We start from the raw sequence: 22,983 nt of genomic DNA on the forward strand, positions 1-22,983 counted from the left end.
CCGGCACTTTCCATAGCTCAGTGCCACCAATAATTGAGCGTGCGGACTACGTCCTTTTTTTAAACATCATTATTAGTGTGGCTTATTAGTGATTCCCAGAGCCCAAAAAAAGTCTGCGGGCTATAGAGCGTTTTCTATTCGGGCTCCAATACTATGGAATGCCCTCCCGATAAAAGTTAGAGATGCTAACTCAGTAAAAGCATTTAAGTCTCATCTTAAAACTCATTTGTATACTCTAGCCTTTAAATAGACTCCCTTTTTAGACCAGTTTTTCTTTTCTACTCTGCTCCCAACCCGGGGTGGACCGCTAGCCTGTCCATCGGATGGGGACATCTCTACGCTGCTGACCCGTCTCCACTCGGGATGGTTCCTGCTGGCCCCACTATGGACTGGACTTTCGCTGATGTGTTGGACTTTCACAATATTATGTCAGACCCACTCCACATCCATTGCTTTCGGTCTCCCCTAGAGGGGGGGGGGGGGTTACCCACATATGCGGTCCACCCCAAGGTTTCTCATAGTCATTCACATCGGTGTCCCTTGTGTGGGCTCTGTGCCGAGGATGTCGTTGTGACTTGTGCAGCCCTTTGAGACTTTTGTGATTTAGGGCTATATAAATAAACATTGATTGATATCATGCTGCACCATCATGCAGTGTACTTAATGTAGTATTGAGTGAGGAACTAAAAGCTGTGCATGACTGGACAGTATGTAACACACTTGTCCTTAACACCTCAAAAACAAAAAGTATTACATTGGGGACTAGGCAAGGGTTATCTTGTGACCCAAAGTTGGATTTGAGGCTAGGTATTTCAACAGTTCAACAGGTCAGAAGTGCCAAGCTCCTTGGAGTGATGCTGGACTGCACTCTATCCTGGTCAAATCATATCAGTGATATAGTTACAAAGATGGGAAGGCTGTTGGTATTTCCAGGAAATGTGCTGCTTTTGTTGATCCACCTCTTTGTCAAATTGTTAAGAGTTTAGTCTTGTGTCATCTTGACTATTGTTCTACAGTCTGGGCGTCTGCTGCAAGTGGTGAGATCAGTAAGCTCCAGATTGTCCAGAATAGGACAGCAAGGCTGGTTCTTGGTTGTTCACTAAGAACCAACGTGAACCAAATGCATGCTTCTCTTTCCTGGCTAACAGTGCAGAACAGGTTGTCAGCTAATACTCTTTTATGGCTCAAATCAGTAACCGCTAGTAAAACTGCTTTTCTCAAATAGTTCACAGTAGCACTATACATAATCACAATACCAGGGCGTCCAATGAGGGGCATTTTGTACTCCCTCGTCCCAGGAAGAATGCTTTACGGAAATCTTTTATTTATAGATCTTTATCGCTCTGGAATAACCTGCCTTGAATTCTCACCAGCATTGAAAGTAAACAGGTTTTTAAAAAGAGTAATATTTTATCCGAGTCTTTAAATTACTTTGCTCGTTGACGATTAGTTTTGTTTTATATTGTGTAGCTATATTTTTATGGTAATTATTATTCTGTGACTGTAAAGTGTTTGCTTGTTTTTTTATTGATGCTTTTATTTTTTTCTGTATTGTGTAGTTATAATTATATGCTTTCACTTGTAATTGTATTGAATTGTGGACCCCAGGAAGACTAGTGGGTTGTTGAGGCAACTAATAAAAATCAACAAAAAAAAAATCAAAATCTATACTCCTGCCACTAGAGGGCAGCATGTTACCACACTGAAAATAACTCAGGTCAGCCTGAACCTTTTATTTCAAGTGAATAAATAACTATCAGCCATTACAAAAATACTAACTAAAAAACTATTTTAACAACAGTGAACATTTATACAGGAACAAATATTTAGTAAACGTGTATTAGAAATATTGGAGGTCCTTCCTTCCTTCTCCTCTGTGATGTCAGCAGAGATGATTACTGCTGCTCCTCGCCCTGCTGCTCCTCAGCCTGCTGCTCCTCGCCCTGCTGCTCCTCGCCCTGCTGCTCCTCAGCCTGCTGCTCCTCAGCCTGCTGCTCCTCAGCCTGCTGCTCCTCAGCCTGCTGCTCCTCAGCCTGCTGCTCCTCGCCCTGCTGCTCCTCAGCCTGCTGCTCCTCAGCCTGCTGCTCCTCGCCCTGCTGCTCCTCAGCCTGCTGCTCCTCGCCCTGCTGCTCCTCGCCCTGCTGCTCCTCAGCCTGCTGCTCCTCAGCCTGCTGCTCCTCAGCCTGCTGCTCCTCGCCCTGCTGCTCCTCATCGTGCTGCTCCTCGCCCTGCTGCTCCTTCTTCCTCTGCAGGACACAGGAAACACTCAGTACTCCAAATGATCAATGACGTCATCACTATGATCAATGACGTCATCACTATGTCTGGTACCATCATCTAGGATACCATGCTCTATTGAAATGATGCCAAAGATAACAGGATCTATTATAAAATGGTACCCTAAAACCATGATCCAATGATAACATGATACCATAAAGATGATCCAATGATAACATGATTAAGATGATACATGACAACATACCATAAAAAGATGATCTATGATACCATAAAAAGATAATCCATGACAACATGATACCAAAAAAAGATGATCCAATGATAGCATGATACCATAAAGATAATCCAATGATAACTTCATTAAGATGATCCATGACTACATACCATAAAAAGATGATGCAATGATAACATGATACCATAAAGATGATCCAAAGATAACATGATTAAGATGATCCATGATACCAGAAAAAGATGATCCAATGGTAACATGATTAAGATGATCCATGACAACATACCATAAAAAGATGATCCATGATAACATGATTAATGATAAAATGATACCATACAATGATAACATGATGTGTATGCGTCAGTAGAGTTGTGTGTGTTAATCCTGCTGCTACCTTAGTTGGACCCCTTTTGGCCCTTTTGGCCGCCGGACTCTTATTAGCGGGGCCCCGGCTGGTTCCTAAACCAGAATCGTCCTGCTGCTGCTCCTTCTTCCTCTGCAGGACACAGGAAACACTCAGTACTCCAAATGATCAATGACGTCATCACTATGATCAATGACGTCATCACTATGTCTGGTACCATCATCCAATAATAACATGATCACTGATAACATGATGTGTATGCGTCTAAGTAGAGTTGTGTGTGTTAATCCTGCTGCTACCTTAGTTGGACCCCTTTTGGCCCTTTTGGCCGCCGGCATCTTATCAGCGGGGCCCCGGCTGGTTCCTAAACTGGAATCGTCCTGCTCGTCCTCACAGGCGGCTTTCCAAGTTGTGTTTGGTAAGACACAGAAATACAAGTTACAAATGAAACACTTCATTGTCAGGCTACTCAAAGAGCTGATGTTGACTTTTCATACCTTTTTGGTTTTGGTTTTTCTCCAGGGATTTTACTGCAAGAGATGGCTTCAATTAAAAAAACAATATTATAATGTTAGATGGTAGAATCTACCTTCCTTACATTTATCTTTGAAAAGCTCTTCTTTTAATTCTTTAATCTGCTGGTCGCGAAGAAGAATCTGCTCTTGGGAGCGATGAATCTGCTCTTGGGAGCGATGAATCTGCTCTTGGGCATTTTGACGTTCTATGAGTCTGGCCTTTTCAATTTCGCGTAAGAGATGATCCTCCACTTTTTTACGCTCGTGTTGAGACAATCCGTCCATCACCTGCTGAAATTCCTGTTCCACACACACACACACACACACACACACACACACACACACACACACACACACACACACACACACACACACACACACACACACACACACACACACACACACACACACACACACACACACACACACACACACAGGTGTTGTAATGTTGTACAGGGCTTACTCATCTCCTATGTGTTGTCTACCTTGTACTTTTTTGTGACATTTCCTGGAATAAATGAAAAAAAAAAAAAAAAAATTAAAAAATGGACCCATCCATAACGTTCCTACCATTTTTGGCTTTTCTGGGCAGGTGTTTTGAGTTAATCAGCTGATTAGTTTGTGGCACCAGGTGTCTTCAAAATTTAACCCTTACACAATATTCTAATTTTGTGACACACGGAATTTTGGATTTTCATTTGTTGCCACTTCAAATCATCAAAATTAAATGAAATAAACATTTGAATGCATCAGTCTGTGTGCAATGAATAAATATAATGTACAAGTTACACCTTTTGAATGCAATTACTGAAATAAATCAAGTTTTTCAAAATATTCTAATTTACTGGCTTTTACCTGTATATGTATGAAATACTTGACTTTCAGTGAATTCTAGCTATATATATATATATATATATATATACATATATATTTATTTATTTTATATAAATAAAAGAAATACTTGAATTTCAGTGTTCCGGTGGCTATCCATTAGATGGCAGTATTGTCCTGTTTAACTTTTCCGTTCTTGATGAGTATATAATTTCGGCCACCGTGTTCAATGGAGAAGTCTGTTCTACAAAATGTACAGGCAACATACACCTTCCCCTTCGAACTGTCCTGGATGATCTGAAATTCTTGTTTCCATTTGTTTTGGGACTTGCAAGCGTATTTCTTCATCTTGCTCGTCGACGGCGTCGCCATGTCTGTAATTTCCTCGTTCTTCTGCTTCGTCTCCTTGTTGTGTGCGCAGTTGTGCACTCTACTCTCTAAAAGCCCTAGATGTTATGACGTCATTGGGCAGGCAAGCTGTTTATATTGTGGGAAAGCGGACGTGAGAACAGGCTGTCCCCACTCAGTCTCAGGTCCGCATTGAGCTGGAGGGGGCGTGGCCTCCAGCTCCGGCTGAATACCGGGATTTGTCGGGAGAAAATCTCTGCCGGGAGGTTGTCGGGAGAGGTGCTGAATACCGGGATTCTCCCGCTAAAAACGGGAGGGTTGGCAAGTATGGTTGTCTACCTTGTACTTTTTTATGGCATTGCCTGAAATAAATGAATAAATGAAAAAAAATAATAATAATAAAATAAAAAGAACCTATCCATAACGTTTATACGATGTTTAGCTTCTCTGGGCAGCAAAGGAAATTAAAATGATTTGTAAAGATTATCCGGATATTTTTTATTTGAACATAGTGTAGTCTTTTAACGGTAAAAAATGCCATTTTTCTCCCTGATGTATGTTTTACATTCCCAGCAAAACTCGAAGTCTACTACCTCCTATCAACAACGTCACTTCCCTATCTCTCCCGAAAGTCCCGCCCCCCAGCCAAAGTCATTGGCTAACACCCCGTCGCCAGCAGTTACAACATACATCATCTCCTCCACAACATACTGCCCCGACAACTTCACCAACTCCAAATAATGACTGCATTTACAACTCCAAAACGCGCTTCTCTCTCCGCCCTCCATTGTTGTTTACTTCAGTGTCGCACACTAAACAAGTTGGAAAACTTATTGCGGTGTTAGCATTGACTGTATAATGCAGTGCTTCTCAAACTTTTTTTGTCATCCCCCACTTTGGACAAGGGGGAGTTTTCAAGCCCCAACAGAACGCTAATGCCAAGCTTAACATTTTCAAATTTATTGAACATCAAGTAACATCAAGTTGTATACATTCAAACTCAATAACATCAAGATCAATAATAAATAAAATAATTGTGCAGCTGTGGTATAACTTGCATCAAGTTCAATAATAAATAAAAAATTGTATTTGTCATTTATTCAGGATGGACTAATTTTAGAATTAACAAATGAAACAAAGTTAAACAAAATCTTCCCTGCATTATGAGACTCACGATCTAGAGATATATACGGGTTGGACACTATCTTCCTAAAAACGTATAAGGATAGTCTTATTGCTCCTATAACAACAATTGATAAATAAATCAATAACGGAAAACACTTTCCCTACCACGTTGAGAAACTGCTACTATAATTCAATCCATAAAGCAGGAAATAAACAAGATGTCAACAAGTACAGACCAATTGGCCTTCTCCCCGTTATATCAAAAGGAATAGAAAATTTGAAGTTAAAAAGTGGCTTGGAGCAATCAAAGATGCTCACACGGTCACTAAGAGGGGCATTATGTTGACACATCAACTTAATGTGTACTATATTTATCCATGAGAGCATTTTTGTTGTAAAATTGTGAGGTATGGCTTTTAAAATCTTGGTTGTTTTTACAAATGATGACAGATGTGAACAAGAGCATGTATTGTCTTTGGGTGATGATGTAAATAAGGTGTGCTTGTATTGTATATTAAGTATGTGTCCATGAAGGGGCATTTTGTGACTTTTCTTCAATTGGATTACATGCTATAGTATGATGAATTATTATGAATGTATATATATATTATTTAGTATGATATTAGTGTCATCATTTTATTGCACGTATCCCTTTAATTTAGGCAGCCAGGGACTGCAGATGGAAAGTAGCTATTTAGATATAATCTGGTACAGAACATATCTGTTTCTGAACTTAATGTTTCTGTGCATTGTCCTAGCTCTGGACAATCCACTACAATGTAATATTGCCTGACAAAAAGTGATTCCACGTCAAATTTTGATATTTACACATCGCATATTTACACACGCGCATTTGACTACAATACCCTTATGAGCATTACATATATCAACATCAAGTACCTACAGTACGGTTTACTTGTTGAAATACCCTTTTTAGAGCAAATATCTACCCAAATGGCCACTTTGTTGCTGCCTAAAATGTATTTCTAGTAATATTTGGACACATCTTATCTCTGCATATCCTACGCGGCCAAGTTGGTAGAGTGGCCGTGCCAGCAATCGGAGTGTTGCTGGTTACTGGGGTTCAATCCCCACCTTCTACCATCCTAGTCACCTCCGTTGTGTCCTTGGGCAAGACACTTCACCCTTGCTCCTGATGGCTGCTGGTTAGCGCCTTGCATGGCAGCTCCCCCCATCAGTGTGAATGTGGAAATAGTGTCAAAGCGCTTTGAGTACCTTGAAGGTAGAAAAGCGCTATACAAGTATAACCCATTTATTACTCTTTTTAGTATTACATATACTGTATATAAATCAAGTACCCACTGTACTAGAAATACCCTTTTTAGAGCAAATACCTACCCATATAATTTATATACAATTTAATAAATCAGAAACGGATGACATAGTGCTGTATTTTACTTCAGCTCTTTTTTTCAACCAAAAATGCTTTGCTCTGATTAGGGCAGGGGTCGGCAACCTTTATCACTCAAAGAGCCATTTTGACGACTTGCACAAATTAAAGAAAACAATGGGAGCCACAAAACTAGTTTGAAATTTAAAATGAAACAACACTGCATACAAAGCTTTTTTTTGCTTTGTGCTATGTTTAAACCAGGGGTCTCAGACACACCTTAATCCAGGGGTGGGCAATTAATTTTTACCGGGGGCCGCGTGAGCAACCCGAGCACTGCTTGAGGGCCACATCCACAATATTTCAATTCAATTTTGCTCAATATTATTTTTGATATATACCGTAAGATAAATAATAATAATAATAATAATAATTAATAATAATAGTAATACTTCAACATAGTGTGTGTAACAGCATTCCATGACTAATATAAATAAATTAACATTAATAATAAATGACAGTAAAATAAGCACACGTATGACTGAGGAGTCATAGTGTAACTTTGTGTGGTGTTTGAGTTGTCCGACTTTTTGTGTGGCCATAAACGCACCAGTGGCTTAGTGGTATGCGTGTTGGTGACACATGACAAGTTGCTTTTGGCCTGGTTTGTACGGCAGAAAATGACTAGTTTTTCCAGATAGAAGTGTTTTATTCATGTTTTTGGTGTGGTTATGTCCGAATATAAACAGTTTTGCTCAATAAAGTGATGGATATAATTCCTGTCCTCGAAGCATCTCGATAGACGTTACAATAATTGAACGGTGTTCAATTGAACGGTGTTGACGAACACCGTTAGGGCCGCTTGTTGTCACTGTCACTCAAAGTTGCATTGCAAAATGACATAGAATAAATATGTTTATTTTGTTTAGAATTCAGATGGGATTTGATTTGGTGCGCGGCATATATTTGCTGCGCGCAGCGGACGCTTGAGCAGTGCGCAATTGCGCAGGCGCGCACCTTAGAGGGAACGTTGCTTGGCAGTCCATGTCTTGTTGGAAACACGCCATTCTTCATCAACTTTTCTCTTTTTAGCGTCTCGGGTGTAAAGCGTGCATCACTTGTCGCTGCATGTGCACCTTCACTCGCAGGTTACACACGCCCATAAATAATACTTTTCAAAATAAAAGCAGCACAGTTGTATTGCGCGCACGACAGATGTTTTTTCAACTTTATTTTGTAATTTGCGATTGCAGCTGTTCACATTCGCTCACAATCACGCACACGCATACGTCCACACGGAAGTAATACAAATAACGATTTTCAAAACAAAAGCAGCACCGTTGTATTGCACACTCGACATAGATACTTTTTTAAATTTATTTTGTAATTTATAATTGGCCTCACGCGGGCCGGACAGGGACGCACAAAGGGCCGGATGTGGCCCGCGGGCCGCAGAATGCCCAGGTCTGCCTTAATCTGACAATTTAATGTAAGTGCGGCCCGCGAGTTTTAAATGAATGGCGCTTGACAGCGTCATATTTGCCCATACTATGGCGTCACATTAGTACCAAAAATCCAAGCGCATAAAAACTGTTCTCGCACGCTGATTCTCCACTTCGTGCGCCCGCGTGGTGCCTTTGTGCGCGCGCGCCGTCTCGGTCTGTGTGCTGTCATGTTTCATTTTGGTACTTTGGGGGCGGGCATGCTTAGACGGCCCCTTCTTTCTGATTGGCTCTGAGCATTTTTCATATGAGCCAATCAGAAGTATAGCAGGGCGGGTCATCGTCAATATGTATCAAGATTTACGGAGGAAGAAGCGGATCCAAAAATGTTGGCTGAAAAAGAGGTAAGTTGAGGGACACACTTATTTACATTATTGAACTGCTTTGGAGTGATTGTAAGGGTTTACTGACTTGTTAGAAGAATGGAGGCTCCACTGCTATCTTAGTTGAAAACATTAAATGCACTGCACATGAGTGTAATAAAAAAAGCACCTGGACTTGCTAGTTCACACAGCATCCCTGCTGTTAGCCATTCATGGGTGTTGTTGTATTACTTTTCTTCTCATCATAGTCCTAATACTTGTCAAGTATCCCGTTTTGGCCAGAAACATCGTGTATTTTACACCTCTTTCCTAGCCTGACTAGCCAGCCCATCTCTTTTGCATTCTGTTCCATTGCATTACGACATTTGAATGTAAATGAAAAATCATGTATGTTTTATTTATTTTATTTTAGTAACACTGGTATGTTTTATTTGTTGACCTTCAAATTAAATGTGCTGTGACATGACATGTCATCGGTCTTACACATTTTGGTTATATACTGTACTTCTGTATTCTATAGTAACCAATTTGCATCTTCCTTTTCTAAACAGAAATGCTGGCAGGGATGGAGAGGAGGTTTTCTGAGGGGGGCATTGATGGCAAAGTACCAAAGTACTCACTTTGAAAAATACAACTTCAAGTAGGTTGCAAAAAAAAGGCAGATGAAGTGAAACTATAGCAATGCTTTTCTTGACACTCTCTCATGCACACAGATACTCATGTTATGAGAAGCATATTGTTTCAAAAATATTAACATTAATTGTTGTTATTTTAAACCTCTTTCAGATTACATTGCTCAAATTCAAAAACCACTTTACTACACAATTATTAGGCCCAATGTGCAGGATTATTCTATTAGTATTAGTTATTTTTTATGTTTTATCATATCTTAGCTTATTTTTATGTTTTATCATATCTTAGCCTATTTTATATGGTCTTATTATTTTCATATTTCAGTTTTTATTGTATTTTATTTTATTGTATAGTTTTTCATATTGTAGTTTATTTTTATGTTTGATTATTTCATATTATTTTTGGACTTTTACCTGATGTGTATTTTAATTATTTTTAATCCATTTATTTTATCATCTAGTGTTTCCTCAAAGAACCCTCTGGATCTCCACGTCCAGAGGCTTCCTGTGATTGGCTATTGTCATTGTGTTGTTATTATTATTATTGTTGTTGTTGTTTATTTTTATGTACATGTTTGACTGTCTTCATGGGGTGTGGGTGTTATTTCTCATTTTGTTTTTATGATAAATAAATGATAAATGGGTTATACTTGTATAGCGCTTTTCTACCTTCAAGGTACTCAAAGCGCTTTGACACTATTTCCACATTTACCCATTCACACACACATTCACACACTGATGGCGGGAGCTGCCATGCAAGGCGCTAACCAGCAGCCATCAGAGGCAAAGGGTGAAGTGTCTTGCCCAAGGACACAACGGACGTGACTAGGAAGGTAGAAGGTGGGAATTGAACCCCAGTAACCAGCAACACTCCGATTGCTGGCACAGCCACTCTACCAACTTCGCCACGCCGTCCACTTTGAGCTGCATTTTAAATGTATGAAAAGTGCTTTATAAATAGAAATGTATTATTATTATTATTAGTAATAGTACCCTTACAATCACTCCAAAGCAGTTCAATAACGTAAATAAGTGTGTCCCTCAACTTACCTCTTTTTCAGTCGACATTTTTTGATCCGCTTCTTCCTCCGTAAATCTTGATACATATTGACGATGACCCGCCCTGCTATACTTCTGATTGGCTCATATGAAAAACGCTCAGAGCCAATCAGAAAGAAGGGGCCGTCTAAGCATGCCCGCCCCCAAAGTACCAAAATGAAACATGACAGCGTACAGACCGAGACGGCACGCGCGCACAAAGGCACCACGCGTGCACAAAAGGGTGTCACGCGCGCACAAAGTGAAGAGTCAGCGCGCGATAACAGTTTTTATGCGCTTGGATTTTTGGTACTAATGTGACGTCATACAACCCTCCCAATATTTCCGGGAGACACCCGAAATTTAGTGCGTGATGACACTGCCTTAAGCGCTAGGGATGTGCGTATCGATCCTGTGGTATCGATATATTGATACTCACACGCTACTCATTTGGCATCACTTTTCTGAAAAAAGTATCGATATAAACCAAAAAAGGGCGTGTGGGGGGTGCAAGCATCACTTTCAGATGTTTTTGATGACTTACTTAACTTCCTATGTGCTGGGACACACCTGTACCTGGCAGAGTATAGAGCTGGCCCAGTCACGTGACAGGAGACAGCCAATGAGCGTGGTCAACGTGCAACACACACACAGCCAGCCGACAGCGTTGTTACTTTTCCTGAACAGCAATCTGAGACTTCAGTAAAGTGTGACGTGTGACGACATATCTCGAGTACACTGAAGGTGTGATGGTGTCAGACATTTTTGTCTGACACAAGTTCATTTTCTCAGGGAACTGTCTTTCGTATGCAGGTTTATAGGACAAGGAAATCCTAGTTTATTGTGATAAGGAAATGATTGACTTTGCTTCAGAGAAGTGTTAGAAGTTTACTTCCACAAAGAGGTTTGAAACATAACATTGTTATGAATAAATGTTTTTTGAAGCTTTTTCTACCAATACTTTTTTTTTGAGGAATAAGAAAAGTGAAAATGTGTATACTTTTGTTTATATTTAATTTATTTTTCATATTTATGTTATTTTAAGTTGACTTTTTTTATATATTGACCATAATGAATGTGGTATAAATGGTGTGTATTTGTCTTGTGATTTGTCTTAAATAATAACAATAGTAATAATATTTTTGACTAACAAAAATTGCCAATAAGAAATTAATGTTAATTTAATTTAGTTATTTTTTTTATCTTTTTCTCCAAATAGTTCAAGAAAGACCACTACAAATGAGCAATATTTTGCCCTGTTATACAATGTAATAAATCAGAAACTGATGACATATTGCTGTATTTTACTTCTTTATCTCAACCAAAAATGCTTTGCTCTGATTAGGGGGTACTTGAATTAAAAAAATGTTCTCACTGAAAAAAGGTTGAGAACCACTGTTATACAATATATGCCTTGAGCTCTTATTTTGAAGGCGCCACTTGTAGTGGAGCGGAGGTCTTTTAAAAAAACAAACAATAAAGTGCAGGTCCTCGTGTAAAACTGGATCCTCCGTGTTTCTTATTTTATACTTTCATACAGTATAGGCGACTTCTCTAAACCCTCGGTTACCTTATTTATTATTATCATTGTAAAAGAGTGATCTATGTTTGTCTGTTGCCATCTCCTGGTGAATGTTAGCTAAATGTTTATTGTGAGCGAACACGTGGTGCTGAATTTCCCCCAGGGATCAATAAAGTACTTCTATTCTTTTCTATTTAGTGGTCAATTGTACGGAATATGTACTGTACTGTGCAATCTACTAATAAAAGTTTCAATCAATCAATCAAAAAAGCTCAAACTTACGTCGGCAAGGTCCATTCTGCTATCTGGATATACGGTAAGTAAACGATGGTGGCGTCTCAGTCTGCCGTGTGATGTGCTTTAAAGAGTGTTTATACAGTCACATTCAAGACATTAAAGACACTTCAAGTTCAAATGATGAAAGAAGTAACGGACTACCATACTTGCCAACCGTGAGACCTCAGATTTCTGGAGTTGTGAGGGAGGGGCGGGGGAGTGACACGTGATAACGTGCCACACGTGTTGCTGGTGTCACGCCAAATGTCTTCCCCCTACAAAAACCTTTCCCCCCATTTACTTCCGTGGTCATGTTTCCTCTTACGTCATTGGCAGCGATCGATAGCACTTCGGCTTTGACTGCCCGTCGCTGGAAGGATACTTTGTCTTTGACAGCTGCTGGAATCTGAAGAAATCGATTATTGTTGTTTTTTTGTACAGGCGCAAAACAGGACAGTCGCGTGCCGGTTAAGGACCCCCGGCAACATTGTGACTTCATTGGACGCGGCCCCGGAAGTAGGTTTTTGAAGGGGGGGGAAGAAATTTGGCGTGACACTGGCATCAAATTCTAAAGTTAATGATTATTTGCAACAAAAAAAAATGTTTATCAGTTTGAACATCAAATATGTTGTCTTTGTAGCATATTCAACTGAATATGGCTTGAAAATGATTTGCAAATCATTGTATTCCGTTTATATTTACATCCAGGGGCGTCACTAGCTTTTAAGGACAGGGGGGTTTAGCCCCCAGGAGATGCACAGTGTAGATCAGGGGTGTCCAAACTTCTTCCACTGAGAGCCACACATGGAAAAATGTAAGCATACGGGGGCCATTTTCATATTTTGCCATTTTCAAACCATAACAAAATATATAGATTTATTTTTTTAACCTTTAGGGCTTCCGGGGACCAGTCAAGGGTCAAGGGTCTCAGTCAAATTATTTTTTTTATTTTTTTTTACAGTATATCTCTATATCAACTTCAGGTTGATATCAAGTAAAAAAAAAACAGGTTTTATGCTTTTTCTGTCAAAGACAACTTTGTTTTTTATAGTAAAACTGAAATATGCAGTATTTAGTCATTAGAACCCTAAAAGATCAATAATGCAGGACACTATTGATTTGAATTCTTTAATATTGTTGAGTAATCACAGTGAAAAGTTAAATAAAATCCCACTAAATATATTTGGGATCCAAAAGGTCTCCCACTCATAAAGTGATACTTTTATTAGTTTTTTTTTTTTTTTAACTTTTCACACTTAAATTACGAGATCAACTTCAGATATATCTGTCGATTTTACGTTTGAACTATTATTTTGTTTGTTTTATGCTCTTTTGTCAAATAAAACTTTGATGTTTTTATATGGCAACCACACAATATTTGCAATATTTTTTCCACATAAAACATTTTAAAGTGACATTTTTTAAGTAATAATTCATTGTAACATAGATTTTTTGTCTTTTTTTTTTTTTTTCTTCCGAGCAATGGCAAAAAAAATAAAAATAAACAAAGACAAAAGAAGAAAAAAACAGCCTGCATGGCAACTTTGTGTCAACATTGCAACGTTTTCTCGTTACATTTCACCTCATTCCACTTTTTTAAAATGTTTGTATTATTTTTGCAATATTATCAATTTAGCAATTTTTGCAGAATGTGTGTGTGTGTGTGGGGGGGAGGGGGGGGTAAACGATTAGCATCATTTGGTAAAATGACTGTTTTGTTGTTGTAATTTTCGAACATACCACCAGGGTGTGCACATCAGTTATTACCACTCTCTCATGCAGTGCGTATGTCAAACTGCTGTCCTCCTGAAGTCTTTATTAAAGCCAAGTTATTCCTGCAGCTCGGCATGGTTCTTCCTACTGGTAACCACAAACAACAACACACAGGATGCGAGCGAACGTAGCGCACGAGCACAAAACTTCACAAACGGCTAACAAAGACTTAGAAATTATTCATTGTTATTATTATTACTTCAGTGGGTTTATTTTCAATCTGTGTTCAGTACAACAACAAACAGTGACATTTTGTCTACAGCATCAACAAGAAACAATTACTTGCATGATCCTTCAAGATACACTGAAACACAATGAAAGTCATGGCATTAGCCTCTGTTATTCATTCACAACATTGATTGATTGATTGATTTTGATTGAAACTTTTATTAGTAGATTGCACAGTACAGTACATATTCCGTACAATTGACCACTAAATGGTAACACCCCAATAACATATATATATATATATATATATATATATATATCAAATAAAACAAATGGCTTATCGATAAGCCATTTCTTATTTATTTATTTATTACAACTCCAAAATAGGCCTAACAACGCCAATGGTTGTAATTCTGTAGCACTTTGAGATTTGGAATCAAATGATAAGTAGATTGTATTCACTTGTCATGTGTTGTAGCTAGGATGCATTCACTTGTCATTGTACGTTTCATTACCACATAGCGCCATAACGTGGCGTGCACCTTCCGCATCTCCACCTTCATTTTTGCTTGTCCTCTTCTGCTGTCCTCAGACGCTCAGCAAACTTGTGTGGGCTCCAAGTGATGGTCAAGATACCTGGAAAATGTAAGCTGCAAGTTAGTCTCCATGAAATGTAGCTAAGCTACGGGGGAAGCTATCTCCGGAGAATTGTCGCAAACTACACGGCAAAAGTAGCGAGCATCAACACTACATCTATGTATGTAGTTAAACAATAACAATATATACAGGACTCTATTGGAAGGTGGACAGGGTGAATAAGAGCTTCCACAGAGGCACAATGACAATAACCTGGCCAAAGAAAAAGAGCAAAACGTTTGGCTGACAAAAGAGACATTAACAAAAATCCACCTTTACATGAACAGAAACCAATTTAAACAAGTTTTGTTAGTATCTGTCTAATAATCATAAAAAATGTAGAAAAGTCAACAATGTGATATAAAACACTTTATACAAGGCAAATATTATGACCTACATTCCAGACTATTTACGGGTAGTGCTTCTTTTTCTCATCCCAACCAAAGTGCCGTCGGTCTCCCAGCCGTTCTATCCTACGGATTCTTCATGCATCACTCCAAGCAACCTTTGTAAGTTTTACACTACAACTAAAACTATTCTTGCTTACTAAAGCGTCTGTAGGAGTGTTTTCTTGCACATTTCTACGTGCTATGGTAATGTAATGACGCTGGTGTCGCTAGCATTAGCTGATATACCAACACGTTTACAGGTCACTTTATTAGTATTCATTCTATGCGTATCGTTTCAGTTCCATGTCACCGTGGAGTTATGGAGTCTGTTTAGCTGATCGGAGAGCTAGCTTGCGCAGCTGGCGGGTCCATGGCGGTGACTTGTATTTTGTTTGATCAGCCGTTTTACTGCCGTGTTCCGTTTGGAAACACTAAAGATATGTAAATAACCCTTTACTAGATCTGGTGGATATCTGCGTTGCGGCTAATGTATGGACCAGGGGTCACCAACGCGGTGCCCGCGGGCACCAGGTCGCCCGTAAGGACCAGATGAGTCGCCCGCTAGCCTGTTCTAAAAATCGTATCTTTTTTATTTTTATTTTTTATTTTTTTTAAATCAACATAGAAAAAACACAAGATACACTTTCAACCAGTGCATCAACCCAAAAAACCTCCCCCCCCCCCATGCACACTCATCCACACCCACTCACACAAAAGGGGTTATTTCTTTCTGCTACCAATATTCTGGTTCCCACAACATAGACAACACATCTGCAAGGGCCACAGTCCCTGAAGCACACATGATTGTATGTGCTTCTGGTCCACTAACATTTTCATTCATTACTATTTTTTATGTAATTATTTTTATATTGTTTTGAGTTTGAGTTTGAGTTTGAGTTTGAGTTTATTTCGAACATGCAAGCATACAACATGATACATCACAATTTCCAGTTTCTTTTCAACATGTTCGAAAAGGAGTAGGAAGAAGCAGAGCTTATTTAATCCTACCCCTTTTCTTTACATAACAGTTGCAAAACTTTTTGTTCACTTCCTGTTCACAATTTTTTCACAATAAACTCCATAAGTAATTACAATAAAAATAAATAAATAAATAATAGTAAGAATTTAATAATAATAATTGGTGAAGTAAGTCATATTTCATATGATGAGATAAGTAAGATTACTTTAAGAATGAATGAATGGATGGATGAAATAAATTGAGAATGTTTGTCATGGTTCTTCTTCATTGTACTTTGTAAACACTAAGTTTGAAGAGTTTCTTGAAGTGGATCATATTAGTACATTGTTTGATTGCTTTGCTTAATCCATTCCATAATTTAATTCCACATATTGATATACTGAAGGTCTTAAGTGTTGTACGTGCAAACAAATGTTTTAAATTACGTTTTTCTCTAAGATTATATTTCTCCTCTTTTTTTGAGAAGAATTGTTGTATATTCTTGGGTAGCAGGTTATAGTTTGCTTTGTGCATAATTTTAGCTGTTTGCAAATTCACTATGTCGTGGAATTTCAGTATTTTTGATTCAATAAATAAAGGATTTGTATGTTCTCTATATCCAACATTATGTATTATTCTAACTGATCTTTTTTGTAACACCGTTAATGAATGAAGTGTACTTTTGTAATTATTTCCCCATATTTCTACACAGTAGCTCAGATATGTAACACTAGTGAGCAGTAGAGAATATGAAGGGATTTTTGGTCTAGAACATGTTTTGCTTTATTCATTATTGACGTGTTTCTTGCAACTTTATGTTGTATATTTTTTACGTGAGATTTCCAGTTCAATTTATCATCAATCATTATACCTAGAAATTTGGTTTCGTTTACTCTTTCAATTTCTATTCCGTCTATTTGTATTTGTGTTTGACTTTCTCTTCTACTATTACCAAATAGCATTATTTTAGTTTTACTAAGATTCAACGACAGTCTGTTTTTGTCAAACCATCTTTTTAATTTGTTAATTTCTTCTGTTATTATTTGTATTATCTCCTGTGTGTTCTCTCCTGAACAAAACGCTGTTGTATCATCCGCAAATAATACTAACTTTAAATCTTTTGTAACTTTACAAATGTCATTTATATAGAGATTGAATAATTTAGGTCCTAGTATTGATCCCTGAGGTACACCACAGGATATATTTAGCGTTGTAGACGTGTGTTCGCCTAGCTTCACGTATTGTTTCCTGTTCGTTAGATAACTTCTTATCCAGTTTAAGACTAACCCTCTGATGCCATATCGTTCTAGTTTTTTGATTAAAATATTGTGATTAATTGTGTCAAATGCTTTAGTTAGATCCATAAAAACCGCTGCTGCACATTTTTTACTATCTATTGCATTGGTAATTTCTTCTGTAATTTCAATTAAAGCCATTGAAGTTGAAACATTAGCTCTGTATCCATATTGGTTCTCTTCGAGTATTCTATTTTTATTCATGAAACTTTCTAATCTGTTATTGAACAGTTTTTCAATGATTTTAGAAAATTGTGGAAGTAGAGAAACAGGTCTATAATTTGTAAATTGATGTTTATCTCCAGTCTTATAAATTGGTGCAACTTTAGCTATTTTCATTTTGTTTGGAAATGTACCTGTTTGAAATGATAGGTTACTAATATACATTAATGGTCCTGAGATCTCTTCAATAACCTTTTTTATCGTTTCCATATCAATTCCGTTACAATCAGTTGAAGTCTTAGATTTACATTTTTTCACGATTGTAACTATTTCCTCCTGTGTCACATTACTGAGGAACATGGAGTTGGGATTTCGCTCTATGGTGTCATTATAGTCCTCAATTGGAACTGGGTCTGGAATCCTTTCTTCCAATTTTGGTCCAATATTTACAAAATAATTATTGAAGCTTTCAACTACTTCCTTTATGTTGTCATTTTTTTTATTTTCATCTAAAAAGTATTGAGGGTAGTCCCTCTTAGTTCCCTTTTTAATAATGCTATTGAGGATGCCCCATGTTGCTCTCATATTATTTTTGTTCCTGTCCAACAATTCACTGTAATATTCATTTTACTTTCTTTTTTATCCAAGAAAATGTTTTTTATTTATGTATCTTATTTTATTTTATTTTTTTTTAAATGACCTTATCTTCACCAGACCAGGTTGTCAATGAAATTAGATTTGTTTAAAGGGTTTTTAAAAGCAGGTCCAGTCCAGATAATGTCCAAGTCGGACTCAGCAACACACACCTTCATTCATGTACACAGAAAAAAATTAGGGAACACAACAGATTGCATATCATTTATAAACAAAATTACATTTTCAAAGTAAGCATTTATGTACAGTCCAGATTATGTCCAGGTCACTCAAATTAGGGAACACAACAACAGATATCATATAATCTATAAACATAATTATACTTTCAAAATAAGCCTTTGAGGACTTCCCATCTTTTTTTTAATGTTTTTTGGCATCATTATCGTTTTCAACCATGTAAATTTCTAAAGTAAAAAAATACTGAATAAATGTTTTAAAGAAAGTAATACTAAGTGAATATCTGTTTTTGGCCTTAAAAATAAACCTTTTACCGAGTACTATAATTAAATTGACTAAATCATGATTGTCAATGAACTCTCCTAAAATAACAGAAACCACATTAAGCTTCATAAACAAACCAATCCTTAAACACATTTTTTCAACTTCCACCCAAAAGGAAGACACAATATGACAATACCAAAACAAATGCAGGGTGGATTCAGACTCCTGACAACAAAATGGGCAATCATCTGACTCTGTCATATTCCATCATTTTAACATTTTCCCCGTGGGTAAGAAGTTATAAATAATTTTAATTTGAAAATAACGATTTTGCACATCGATAGTAGTTTTATAGATTAGTTTGAATATGGCATCCCATGGCAACGGGCAGTCAAAAAAGTCCTCCCATTTTCCATATGTGTTGTATGCGGCAGCCTTCAAAGATTTCTTTATTAAATAAAAATTATATATTTTTCTATTTATTTTAGTTCCTTTTTGCCAACTAGAATTTTTACAAACTAATAATTTAGCAGTTCCATAATTAATTATTTGTTTCCATCTTTTCCCAATGACTCCAGTTAGTTGATGAAATGAAAAGCTTGAGCAAGCATCACCATACATAGTTGTAAATTCATCATACTTCATCATTTTACCATTCTCATTGATAATATCATTGACAAAAATGATTCCTCTTTCAAACATATTTTTCCAAAAGAAAGGCTTTCCATCTATTACAATATTAGAGCTCATCCATATTATCTGCTGCCAAATATCGTCTCTTTTTTCTGGCACATCAAATTGAAAACACCACCATGAGTGGATTGTTTCCTCGCCATGTTTCCCAGCAGACTCTACATAAGGAAAATGGGAGGGGATCACTTGTAAAAAAGGATACAATTTATTTTGATACAGTACATGTTTTTTGTCCAACAGGACACTTGTGTACCACTCAGTGGTAGGATTTCCCTTTCCATAATTGCATAATTTTGTCCAGCTTTCTTAGTCGATTATCATAATTTACTGAGCCTAGATCTTCCAGATTCTCTGGGACAACAACACCAAGTATGTTAACTGGTCCATCTGTCCACAAAACATGCACTTTGCATTCCATTCGAGAGGACGTTCCCTGTAGATTTCCGATCCTTAACATTTTAAATTTATCACAATCAAGCTTAAGGCCAGATTGCTGTGAAAAGATGTCCAAAAGATTAAGAAGGTTCCGCAAACAATGAGGAAAAATCTTATCTTTGTGAATCAGCCTTTTCTGACATGAACTTCATCAAGAACAAACACAGAACACGCCTCACTGATGCACATCTGCAAGACTCACTCAGAGTTGCAGTGTCAAGTTACACACCAGAGTACAACACACTAGTTAACAGCATGCAATGCCAGGCTTCCCACTAACTGACAAAGAAACAGATAACAGATTTGGTGTCCAGTTCAAAGTGTGACAGGATTTATTTTAACATTTGAGAGTTGACTTTTGTATTTTACATGAGTTATTATTTGTACAAACATGGTGCAAAGTAATTCATGATTTGTTCAAAAATGTTAGTGGCTAGCTAGTTAAAATGGGATATTGTGATTTCACAAGACTGTCTTAGAAGTCATCATTTGAAAATGTTCAATTTGAAAAATGTGCACTTAGAGAACATATAAAAATAAAGTGTTGCATATTGATCTTTATCTGTTTCTATATATATTTATTGTGAGAAATCATTAAGATGATCAGTGTTTCCACAAAGATAAATATCATTAATTATTAATAATAACAGAGTTAAAGGTAAATTGAGCAAATTGGCTATTTCTGGCAATTTATTTAAGTGTGTATCAAACTGGTAGCCCTTCGCATTAATCAGTACCCAAGAAGTAGCTCTTGCTTTCAAAAAGGTTGCTGACCCCTGGACTATAACAACGTCAAAAGGAGCAAATGTTTGTCATGTAATGCTAAAACATGTCGCATATTAAAAATGCGGGGGGGCATTTTTTCACTTCATGAAAAAAAACACGTCATTTTGACAGTGTCTAAAGACAACATAAGCTTTGTGTTATAAGTGACTGTGAGTGTATTATTATTATTTTGAGTTGTTGGACTCAAAAGCCAAGTTGATTTTGACTGTAGTTGTAAAGATCCAGCAGCTGAAAATCAAACATTTGCTGAGTAGGCAAATAGTGAGAGCATTCCTGACTTGGTCTTTAGAGTTGTTTTCCAGTCCATTCAGTGACTTGCACTTACATCTCCATATTTATTGTCAAATGTGCAGACTTTGAGCATTTTGTAATCTTCTGAATTTGGAAGAATATACCTGGACATAATGAGGTTTTTTTTAATTGCAGCAATGATATTTACAAGGTGAAACTAATAGTGTTCCCTCGCTACAACACGCTTCACTTTACACGGCCTCGCTGTTACACCCATCTTTTTTGTGTGTGTATTTGTTTACGCTTTTTTTCTTACAGCACATGATTGCGCATGGTGTTCTGCATCCTGATTGGCAAAGGGACTGTAGACCATCAATCAATCTTCTTATGCCATGTGTCCTGCACACTGCAGAATGCCTTGTCTTACAGTCCGCTTATTTGGGACTTTTGTTTTACTGTCAACTACATTTAGGACTTTTGTCCGCCTGCATTTGAAATGTCTGAGAAGACGGTAGAGGACACTTTATAAAACCAAGTCCAGTAGCTTGTCCTGGTGTTATTTCACAGCACATCTATTACAGCATAGGTTGCTAACATTGAACCAAAGAATGGCTTATTGTACTTGCACCAGACATTAATGCGTAGGAAACAACAACAAATATACATATCATATTTACATAGAAGTTTCCCAGATCTAGCAATGACATACCTGTGTCCTTCTCGCTTTACAATTTAATTCCTGTAGTTGTGTTCCATGGAGTGAAGGACAACTCCCTTCCTTATAGCTTATGCATGTCATGTGATGTCATATTAGCATGAAGGACATCAAACATGTCCTACTTGCAAATTAGGACGTAAAGTAAAGTAGATTGCTGAAAGATGCTCATGATCATACAATATTACATCATTGGTAACATATTGCTATCATAGTCTTAAAAGACTACTAAGCGAGAGAGCCTTCATATTGCACCACACATTTTCAACGGGAGACAGGTCTGGACTACAGGCAGGCCAGTCTAGTACCCGCACTCTTTTACTACGAAGCCACGCTGTTGTAACACTGGCTTGGCATTGTCTTGCTGAAATAAGCAGGGGCGTCCATGATAACGTTGCTTGGATGGCAACATATGTTGCTCCAAAAGCTGTATGTACCTTTCAGCATTAATGGTGCCTTCACAGATGTGTAACTTACCCATGCCTTGGCCACTAATACACCCCCATACCATCACAGATACTGGCTGGTTCTTTTCCTCTTTGGTCCGGAGGACAAAACAGTCACAGTTTCCAAAAACAATTTGAATTATGGACTTGTCAGACCACAGAACACTTTTCCACTTTGCATTAGTCCATCTTCGATGAGCTCGGGCCCAGCTAAGCCGGCGGCGTTTCTGGGTGTTGTTGATAAATGGCTTTCGCTTTGCATAGTAGAGCTTTAACTTGCACTTACAGATGTAGCGACCAACTGTAGTTACTGACAGTGGTTTTCTGAAGTGTTCCTGAGCCCATGTGGGGATATCCATTACACACTGATGTCGCTTTTTGATGCAGTACCACCTGAGGGATCGAAGGTCACGGGGAGTCAATGTTGGTTTTCAGGCTTGCTGCTTACGTGCAGTGATTTCTCCAGATTCTCTGAACCTTTTGATGATATAACGGAGCGTAGATGGTGAAATCCCTAAATTCCTTGCAATAGCTGCTTGAGAAATGTTGTTCTAAATATATGTATGTATGTATACATCTATGTATGTATATGTATATATATATGTATATATATGTATGTATATATATATATATATATATATATATATATATATATTTGTATATATATATATATATATATATATATATATATATATATATATATATATATATATATATATATATATATATATATATATATATATATATATATATATATATATATATGTATGTATATATGTATGTATAATATATATATTATATGTATGTATGTATGTATGTATGTATGTATGTATGTATGTATGTATGTGTGTATATATGTATATATGTATGTACTGTATGTACATACAGTTAATAATAATGAAAAATTAAA

At 37.3% G+C, this 22,983-nt stretch overlaps 1 protein-coding gene across 3 annotated transcripts; it reads right to left on the reverse strand.

Annotated features, from left to right (window-relative positions):
* Nucleotides 1-1,641: 1,641 nt before the first annotated feature.
* On the reverse strand, nt 1,642-22,009 carry LOC133646573 (putative uncharacterized protein DDB_G0271606). Of its 3 annotated transcripts, none has more exons than XM_062042103.1 (7): nt 21,622-22,009; nt 14,790-14,868; nt 3,427-3,643; nt 3,326-3,358; nt 3,128-3,228; nt 2,859-2,960; nt 1,642-2,246 (listed from the first exon to the last, which is right to left on the reverse strand). In XM_062042103.1, exons 2-7 carry the CDS (start codon nt 14,793-14,795, stop codon nt 1,896-1,898), a joined length of 810 nt encoding a protein of 269 aa, XP_061898087.1. In that variant the 5' UTR covers nt 14,796-14,868; nt 21,622-22,009; the 3' UTR covers nt 1,642-1,895. The 3 variants fall into 3 exon arrangements, with proteins under 3 accessions (XP_061898087.1, XP_061898080.1, XP_061898071.1); XM_062042096.1 differs by lacking the exons at nt 14,790-14,868; nt 21,622-22,009 and adding exons at nt 12,298-12,373; nt 12,459-13,908; XM_062042087.1 differs by having other exon boundaries at nt 1,649-2,246; nt 14,748-14,868; nt 21,622-21,847.
* Between the last annotated feature and the right edge of the window lie 974 nt (nt 22,010-22,983).

This window comes from Entelurus aequoreus, linkage group LG01, assembly GCF_033978785.1.
Source record: "Entelurus aequoreus isolate RoL-2023_Sb linkage group LG01, RoL_Eaeq_v1.1, whole genome shotgun sequence".
Classification (NCBI taxonomy): domain Eukaryota; kingdom Metazoa; phylum Chordata; class Actinopteri; order Syngnathiformes; family Syngnathidae; genus Entelurus; species Entelurus aequoreus.

Bases quoted from the DNA above. Each gene is read 5' to 3' on its own strand.
- LOC133646573 (XM_062042087.1), bottom strand. From the start codon at position 14,795: ATGAAGGTGGAGATGCGGAAGGTGCACGCCACGTTATGGCGCTATGTG. The intron at 3,644-14,747 runs GTAATGAAACGT...TGTGTGGAACAG, and splicing joins CCACGTTATGGCGCTATGTG to GAATTTCAGCAGGTGATGGA. The intron at 2,961-3,127 runs GTAGCAGCAGGA...TGTGTCCTGCAG, and splicing joins CCAAAAGGGGTCCAACTAAG to AGGAAGAAGGAGCAGCAGCA.